Source organism: Anomaloglossus baeobatrachus, chromosome 4, assembly GCF_048569485.1.
Source record: "Anomaloglossus baeobatrachus isolate aAnoBae1 chromosome 4, aAnoBae1.hap1, whole genome shotgun sequence".
Classification (NCBI taxonomy): domain Eukaryota; kingdom Metazoa; phylum Chordata; class Amphibia; order Anura; family Aromobatidae; genus Anomaloglossus; species Anomaloglossus baeobatrachus.
This window is the reverse complement of record NC_134356.1, coordinates 38618633-38628321: the sequence shown is the minus strand read 5'-3', so window position 1 is coordinate 38628321 and position 9689 is coordinate 38618633. Positions and strand designations below refer to the sequence as shown.

Below are 9689 nucleotides of genomic sequence, written 5' to 3'. Positions count from 1 at the left end.
TTGCTTTCTTCTTCCCCCTCTATTGTTTTTTTCTCTCCCTCTTTTCCCCCTTTTATTTCTGCAGGTCTGTGAAGAGCAGAAGTGTGAGGAGGAAGTATTCCCATTGGCAATGAACTATCTGGACAGGTTTTTAGCTGTTATTCCCACCAGAAAATGCCATCTGCAACTCCTGGGGGCTGTCTGCATGTTCTTAGCATCCAAACTCAAAGAGACTATTCCATTAACTGCAGAGAAACTTTGCATATACACTGACAATTCAATCAAACCCCAAGAGCTGCTGGTAAGCAGCCTGTTTCCTAAACTAAATATTTACAGCCTATTGTATCTGCCATGGGAAAGGTATCTGTATTTTAAATGCTGTGTACATATTATTATATATCTATTGCTAATATATATTCTTATGTAACACATTTGTACAACAAATCATCCATAAACTTGTATATTAATCACCAAATATTCACTAATATATATATAATATATATTAATATAATAAATAAATACTAAATAAATAAATACTAAATATATATATATATATATAATATATATTATTTATTTAGTATTCTGACCTGACCTACAAATACAAAACAACCCAGCTAGATTGTGTAGTGCTATGTTACTTTACATTTTTTAAGACATTTTAAATTTGTATCTTTTTTTTTTTTTTTTTAAATACATAGACACTAAGTGCAGTGATACTGTTTGATATGGTGACTGCCTATTCTTTCCTTTTGTGGTATCTTCTGCCACCTAGTGGTTGAAAGTATTATTCTAGCCTTTTTTTTTATAAAAGGTTAATTATGGCCTCATATATTTTAGTTATAGGTAACTAGTAAAAAGCATTTATAATTTGAATAGATTTTTTATTTTAATTTTTTACTAAGCTTTTAGATATTTTTAAATATCTGTTTGTTTTAATGTTTTAAATATATTGTCTTGAGTATTTATTTTTTTTAATGAGATGAAGTATATGCTAAAGGATCCTTATTTACACAATATTAGAATGTGCATGTATATTATCATAAATTACAAGCCTATATTAATACTAAATACATATCTGAATGTTGGGAAAAAATAATCATATATTATAATAAATATATATAAAAAATTATAGTATTACAGTAAAAAATATTTGTTTTATAAACATAACATCATTTTATATATATTGTATATGTATTATAAAAAATATGTATTATAAAATCATTTTTTGTAGTATGTATATATATATTTTGTGTATATATAAAAAAAACTATATTTTTAAAAGATATATATATATATATATAATTTATAATATGCATTACGTTCTATAATACATATGCATAATATATGTATATATTTTATATATTCTTATTTGTATAATATACATATATAGATATAGATTTATTTTTGTAATATATATTGATTTCTATAGATTTTTTGTGTAAAAAAAATAAAATAAAAAAATAAATATATATATATATATTCACACATTATAAAAAATCTATTTAAATCAATAAATATATATTGCGCATTATAAAAATCTATATAAATTAATAAATATAATATATTCTAGAAATAAAAATAAGATATAAAATATTTTTATATATTGTTTATAATATATATTATGTAATATATATATATATATATATATATATATATATATATATATATATATATATAATTGATAAATATATATTTTATATATTTGTTAATTATATTAGAATAAATATAACTATATATAATATTTATATATATTCTCTATCCCCCCCCCCAAACACTCAGATATGTATTTGGTATGAATATATGCTAGTAATTTATGATGAATGGTGTATGTATCATATGTGCAGTCTATGGAGGTTGCTCGGGGACTCCACAGGTCCCACCATATTAGCAAACAAGGATGTGGGAAATTAAAAGGGTCATATAAGGCTAACAAAAAGATGTCTACTTTAGTAGACACCACAATGACCGTATGGGTTAAAAAAATGGCTTTCTTCCTCTAAACGTAGGAAATACCCAGGGGCCCTGTGTGAACTGGGAATACAGCAATGGTCGCTCATGTGCGCTGCCGCTCCATACACTCTTAGCGCGAGCATCGTCACATGGTGAAGGCTGCTCTCGGCTGGTCTTCGTCACTCCCATTAGAATTCATATGAATGACCTCCGCTCCATTCAGCCGCAGAGCCTCAGAGCTCTGGATCTCAGGATCGCTGGGGATACAACCTTTAGAAAGGGGGCTAGGTTTAAAACTTAAGAACACCCCTTTAAGCTGGCTGTGCCAATCAGAGGGCTGAATGTGATCTCTCCCCCAACCAGACGACACCTATAAATGCTCGGCTTGGCCTAGAGCGCAAGTATTCTCTATGAGGAGAGGGGAGAAAGCCACTGCCAGACACCCAAGGTCGTGGCTTTTCTACCCCAGAAACAAAAGGATTGAGGTGTTTTAAGTATACATACCTGATCCTTCACTCGCCAACCATCTACTATCTAAATATCTGGCAGGTGTATGGCTAGCATGGTAGTGCTCGCGCATCACTAGTTACGAGTACTGAGCACCCGAGCATGGTAGTGCTCGCGCATCACTAGCTACGAGTACCAAGCACCTGAGCATGGTAGTGCCCGCTCATCACTAGCTACGAGTACTGAGCACCCGAGCATGGTAGTGCCCGCTCATCACTAGTTACGAGTACCGAGCATGGTAGTGCTCGCTCATCACTAGCTACGAGTATCGAGCACCCGAGCATGGTAGTGCCCGCTCATCACGAACTATAAAGGATAGCGAAGTACACGTGCACTTTTGGCAGCAGAGGGGATCACAAAGGTCCTGAAGGAGCCTCCCATGTTGCCAAGTTATCATTCATCCACAGGATCCAGAGAAGTTTAAATGGAGCAATGACCGCACATGCGCCACCACCGCTTCATTATGGGACTGCTGGAGATCAGAGTACTGTACTATAGACAGTGCTTGGAGCAGTACAGCACATGTGCGGCCATCTCTCCATTCAAGCAGGACACTTTTTGGGGATCGGTGATGGTCCCATCTATGGGGAGCTGTATTCAGTGTCCAGCACGGTCGGGATTTTAATATAACCCATCAGCACATTCCAATATGCACCTGATTTTCCCACGTAGCCTCGTCCTAACGCCACTGCCTCTGCACTTTTTTTCGAAAAATTAGCAAACTGATGAAGACGCTGCCTGCAGCAAATTCGCTCACATGGACGCACACCAACCTTTAAACATCCGTGTGAGCAGGCTATAAAGGTGTCACGTGCGGCGGTCAGCTGCTGGAATCCGGCCCAGAGTAGTTACCGTGTGCGCAGTGTTGTAGCAAGAGGAAAAGAGGGTCCTGTTCTGACAAAATAAGTTGGGGGGAAATAAAAGTAAATTTCTGATTTTTATATATACTTTTTTTTTAATTTTTTTTTTTTTATTTTATTGGTTTCCAGGAGTGGGAGCTGGTGGTGCTAGGAAAATTGAAGTGGAACCTCGCTGCTGTCACACCACACGACTTCATTGACCATATATTAAGAAAGCTGCCATTACCTAAAGATAAACTGCTAATTGTCCGGAAGCATGCACAGACATTTATTGCACTCTGTGCCACAGGTAAGACACAGGATACAGTGCCTACAAGTAGTATTCAACCCCCTGCAGATTTAGCAGGTTTACACATTCGGAATTAGCTTGGCATTGTGACATTTGGACTGTAGATCAGCCTGGAAGTGTGAAATGCACTGCAGCAAAAAAGAATGTTATTTCTTTTTTTTATTTTTTTTTTAAAATTGTGAAAAGTTTATTCAGAGGGTCATTTATTATTCAACCCCTCAAACCACCAGAATTCTGTTTGGTTCCCCTAAAGTATTAAGAAGTATTTCAGGCACAAAGAACAATGAGCTTCACATGTTTGGATTAATCTCTTTTTCCAGCCTTTTCTGACTAATTAAGAGCCTCCCCAAACTTGTGAACAGCACTCATACTTGGTCAACATGGGAAAGACAAAGGAGCATTCCAAGGCCATCAGAGACAAGATTGTGGAGGGTCACAAGGCTGGCAAGGGGTGCAAAACCCTTTCCAAGGAGTTGGGCCTACCTGTCTCCACTGTTGGGAGCATCATCCAGAAGTGGAAGGCTTATGGAACTACTGTTAGCCTTCCACGGCCTGGACAGCCTTTGAAAGTTTCCACCCGTGCTGAGGCCAGGCTTGTCCAAAGAGTCAAGGCTAACCCAAGGACAACAAGGAAGGAGCTCCGGGAAGATCTCATGGCAGTGGGGACATTGGTTTCAGTCAATACCATAAGTAACGTACTCCACCGCAATGGTCTCCGTTCCAGACGAGCCCATAAGGTACCTTTACTTTCAAAGCGTCATGTCAAGGCTCGTCTACAGTTTGCTCATGATCACTTGGAGGACTCTGAGACAGACTGGTTCAAGGTTCTCTGGTCTGATGAGACCAAGATCGAGATCTTTGGTGCCAACCACACACGTGACATTTGGAGACTGGATGGCACTGCATACGACCCCAAGAATACCATCCCTACAGTCAAGCATGGTGGTGGCAGCATCATGCTGTGGGGCTGTTTCTCATCCAAGGAGCCTGGCCATCTGGTCCGCATCCATGGGAAGATGGATAGCACGGCCTACCTGGAGATTTTGGCCAAGAACCTCTGCTCCTGCATCAAGGATCTTAAGATGGGTCGTCATTTCATCTTCCAACAAGACAACGACCCAAAGCACACAGCCAAGAAGACCAAGGCCTGGTTCAAGAGGGAAAAAATCAAGGTGTTGCAGTGGCCTAGTCAGTCTCCTGACCTTAACCCAATTGAAAACTTGTGGAAGGAGCTCAAGATTAAAGTCCACATGAGACACCCAAAGAACCTAGATAACTTTAAAAACCTAGATAAAAAAAAAAAAATTATATATATATATATATATATATATATATGTGTGTGTGTATATATGTATATATATAACAAGATAGAATAGGTGAACAAAAAAGAATAATATGTATACAGTGCCTACAAGTAGTAGTCAACCCCCTGCAGATTTAGCAGGTTTGATAAGATGCAAATAAGTTAGAGCCTGCAAACTTCAAACAAGAGCAGGATTTATTAACAGATGCATGAATCTTACAAACCAACAAGTTATGTTGCTCAGTTAAATTTTAATAAATTTTCAACATAAAAGTGTGGGTCAATTATTATTCAACCCCTAGGTTTAATATTTTGTGGATTAACCCTTGTTTGCAATTACAGCTAATAATCGTCTTTTAAAAGACCTGATCAGGCCGGCACAGGTCTCTGGAGTTATCTTGGCCCACTCCTCCATGCAGATCTTCTCCAAGTTATCTAGGTTCTTTGGGTGCCTCATGAGGACTTTAATCTTGAGCTCCTTCCACAAGTTTTCAATTGGGTTAAGGTCAGGAGACTGACTAGGCCACTGCAACACCTTGATTTTTTTCTCTCTTGAACCAGGCCTTGGTTTTCTTGGCTGTGTGCTTTGGGTCGTTGTCTTGTTGGAAGATGAAATGACGACCCATCTTAAGATCCTTGATGGAGGAGCGGAGGTTCTTGGCCAAAATCTCCAGGTAGGCCGTGCTATCCATCTTCCCATGGATGCGGACCAGATGGCCAGGCCCCTTGGATGAGAAACAGCCCCACAGCATGATGCTGCTACCACCATGCTTGACTGTAGGGATGGTATTCTTGGGGTCGTATGCAGTGCCATCCAGTCTCCAAACATCACGTGTGTGGTTGGCACCAAAGATCTCGATCTTGGTCTCATCAGACCAGAGAACCTTGAACCAGTCTGTCTCAGAGTCCTCCAAGTGATCATGAGCAAACTGTAGACGAGCCTTGACATGACGCTTTGAAAGTAAAGGTACCTTACGGGCTCGTCTGGAACGGAGACCATTGCGGTGGAGTACGTTACTTATGGTATTGACTGAAACCAATGTCCCCACTGCCATGAGATCTTCCCGGAGCTTCTTCCTTGTTGTCCTTGGGTTAGCCTTGACTCTTCGGACAAGCCTGGCCTCGGCACGGGAGGAAACTTTCAAAGGCTGTCCAGGTCGTGGAAGGCTAACAGTAGTTCCATAAGCCTTCCACTTCCGGATGATGCTCCCAACAGTGGAGACAGGTAGGCCCAACTCCTTGGAAAGGGTTTTGTACCCCTTGCCAGCCTTGTGACCCTCCACGATCTTGTCTCTGATGGCCTTGGAATGCTCCTTTGTCTTTCCAATGTTGACCAAGTATGAGTGCTGTTCACAAGTTTGGGGAGGGTCTTAATTAGTCAGAAAAGGCTGGAAAAAGAGATAATTAATCCAAACATGTGAAGCTCATTGTTCTATGTGCCTGAAATACTTCTTAATACTTTAGGGGAACCAAACAGAATTCTGGTGGTTTGAGGGGTTGAATAATAAATGACCCTCTGAATAAACTTTTCACAATTTAAAAAAAAAAAAAAATAACATTCTTTTTTGCTGCATTTCACACTTCCTGTTTAGAGGGATATTCCAGTTATTTTCCTTGTATGATGAGGTGTTCAATTTTCTAATATGCTTTTCATATCAAGTATTTGATATTTTTTTTTTTTTAATTTATTTTTAAATATTCCGTTCTTTCAGTTGACTTGATCTCATTGGATCGATAATCTGATAAATAGACAATCTCCTTGTAACTTTATATATAAATGATGTCTTGCCACCAAAAAAACAAAAAAAACTGCTCCAAAATTACGGCCACTAGGTGTCTCCCTTCTGACTTTTGTTGTTAGACTAGATTACATTTATCAGCAGGGAGGTAGAGCTGGATACACAATGTGGCAGCAGGTCTTTCGTTCTCTCCTCCTGCTCTCCTGTCTGTCAAACTGCATACAGACATAACATGGAGGTGGGTTTTTAGTTTTAGGAGCAATGCAAGATGGAAAGAGAAGGAAGGGACATTCCGGCACCTATAGTGCTGGCAGAATGCTGACAAGAAACCCAACATAGAAAAAGAGTAGAGTTACAAAGCATGAGAGTAAGGTTAGTTCTTGGATATAGGGGACTGGGATGTGACTGAAAGCAATTTTAACTTGTTGAGGGTGGCAAGACCAAGATGTTATGCTTGTTTTTCGTGAAAAGACAGGTATGTTTTAAGAACTTTAATGCTTTACTGTCTTGGTCATGTGACAAGGATTCTGTCTTTCGACGACCGTGAACCAGGAGCAGATATTTTTTTATTTATTTTTTTCCCTGGGAGTAAAAGATGTCTTCCAATTACAGCAAGAAACGATCCTAACGTGGGTGATAATGATGGGGTGTTCATGCTCCAACATTATAAGCCGCAGGATGTGCCCTGGAACCCTCCAACCTCCAGTTAGGTGGCCACCACCAATATTCAATGGGAGATTGATGGTATGAAATCCTGGGGAACCATGAGGGTGACCGTACTTTAAAACGAGGGTGACCGTACTTTAAAATGAGGGTGACCGTACTTTAAAATGAGGGTGACCGTACTTTAAAATGAGGGTGACCGTACTTTAAAATGAGGGTGACCGTACTTTAAAATGAGGGTGACCGTACTTTAAAATGAGGGCGACCGTACTTTAAAATGAGGGCGACCGTACTTGTAAAAGGAGGGCGACCGTACTTGTAAAAGGAGGGCGACTGTACTTGTAAAAGGAGGGCGACTGTACTTGTAAAAGGAGGGCGACTGTACTTGTAAAAGGAGGGCGACTGTACTTGTAAAAGGAGGGCGACCGTACTTGTAAAAGGAGGGCGACCGTACTTGTAAAAGGAGGGCGACCGTACTTGTAAAAGGAGGGCGACCGTACTTGTAAAAGGAGGGCGACCGTACTTGTAAAAGGAGGGCGACCGTACTTGTAAAAGGAGGGCGACCGTACTTGTAAAGTGAATGTGACCGTACCATAAGTGTATATGGTGGGAGAACCCAAATCTGATTTTTGTTGGGCACATGGACATCTTGGATTGGGGTCCTATATTATTCACTCGGACCCTCACTGACTGCCTCAAGCTGTCCTTGTATTTAATAGGATGGTCCAATGTATTTGTAATACTACTTTTCACCAGCAGTGGCCACTGCAGTAAAAGCCGCGGATTCTCCCTGCCAGATCTGCAGATTCCCGCGGCCCTGTAGGTGCAGGGGATCTATCGATCAGTCCTGGGAATATAAATATGGGTCGAGTACCTCCCCAAAAAATAAAAAATGGCCGCCTTTTCAGTCTGTACGTGGGTGGTATTGACTTCCAGCCCGGCAGCCTAGCAGGCATGGCATCTGAATGCAGCAGATAAAGGAGCTTCCAGAGACTTTATTAGAATGGCTAGGTGTGGCACGCCGCGCATACTTCAGTACCACACCTAGGCTTCTTATCCACATATCAAACTGAGATTTGCAATTCCTCATACTTAACCCTTATGGTGTTGGATGTGGCAGCTGTGCCGGTGCGGTGGCTGCCGCTAAGCTCCAAATTAGGTTGACCCTTTTAAATGTTTGTGTAATGCCCCATTTCTCCTGTGGTGGCGCCGCAGGGAAATTTAAACACTTTCTGGTATCCCCAGTGCTGGAGGACAAGTCACTGAGCAGCCTATATTTTATGCCTTTTGTATCTTCCATACTCCAGAGCTGAATTCACAATTCTGCTGGCTGTTATTGGAAGCTTTTGACAACACAGGAGGGAGCAGTCCGCTTTCCCTACATCAGATGCTTGATGTAACGATGGTATTTTGCAGAAAGTTCATCAGTATAGAAAAGCCCGTGCAGAAAGAATGCTGAGAGAATTCAGCTCTGAAGCTTGCAGAACTATAATTAAAGAGGCGGACCTGTCGTTGACAGCAAACACTGGCCACTTTTGACCTGATGACACACCGTCTTTAAGTATAAAAAAAGATTGTAACTTGGGTTCATTAATTTATGTGCGCAGTGACTTCAGAAGCAGAATAGTGAGTGCAGCTCTGGAGTATAATACAGGATGTAACTCAGGATCAGTAATGTAATGTACACAGTGACTGCACCAGCAGAATGAGTGCAGCTCTGGAGTATAATATAGTACAAGTAATGTATAGTAATTCCACCAGCAGAAAAGTGAGTGCAGCTATGGAGAATAATACAGGAGGCAACTCCGGATCAGTAGAGGATTAAGAAATGTATGTACACAGTTACTACACCAACAGAATAGTGAGTGCAGCTCTGGAGAATAATACAGGAGGTAACTCCGGATTAGTAATGTAATGTATGTACACAGTGACTGCACCAGCAGAATAGTGAGTGCAGCTCTGGAGTATAATACAGCAGATAACTCAGGATCAGTAATGTATTTAGATGAATTCTATGCAATAACCTTTGTAGAAACTTGCATGGATTCTATCCTGTAATTATGCACATTTCTTTTTATGGTATTCGGCTTGCGAGGCGCACACGTCGCATCGATACATGAAGCGAGGCTGTAAAGGTGTGTGTGTGTGTGTGTGTGTGTGTGTGTGTGTGTAGGGCATGGTGTATGTTAAACTTCGGTTACAGGCAAAGTCTAGATATGAAGCTGAGCCGTCCAGGTTCACAGAATTGCCGACCACATTAGCATGTCTGCTGGTTATGGTGAGGAGCATCTACCACAAGGGCCTTTTAAAATGTCATATGAATAGAGCGGGGAGGGAACAGGCCTGGGTTTTTTTTGGGGTTTTTTTTTTTTTTTTTTTTTTTTTTTTACACAATTACA

The 9689-nt window shown here is 40.3% G+C and overlaps 1 protein-coding gene across 3 annotated transcripts in view; it reads left to right on the top strand.

Moving 5' to 3' along the window:
• CCND2 (cyclin D2) overlaps positions 1-9689 on the top strand; it is a 379364-nt gene that overhangs the window by 279057 nt on the left and 90618 nt on the right. For all 3 annotated transcript variants that reach the window (XR_012752995.1, XM_075344258.1, XM_075344257.1), the window contains exons 2-3: positions 65-280; positions 3426-3585. Coding sequence is in view for 2 of the 3 variants with exons in the window: in XM_075344258.1 (XP_075200373.1) it covers positions 65-280; positions 3426-3585 (376 nt within the window). In the remaining variant the exon portion in view is untranslated. The remainder of the gene's footprint in view (positions 1-64; positions 281-3425; positions 3586-9689) is intronic.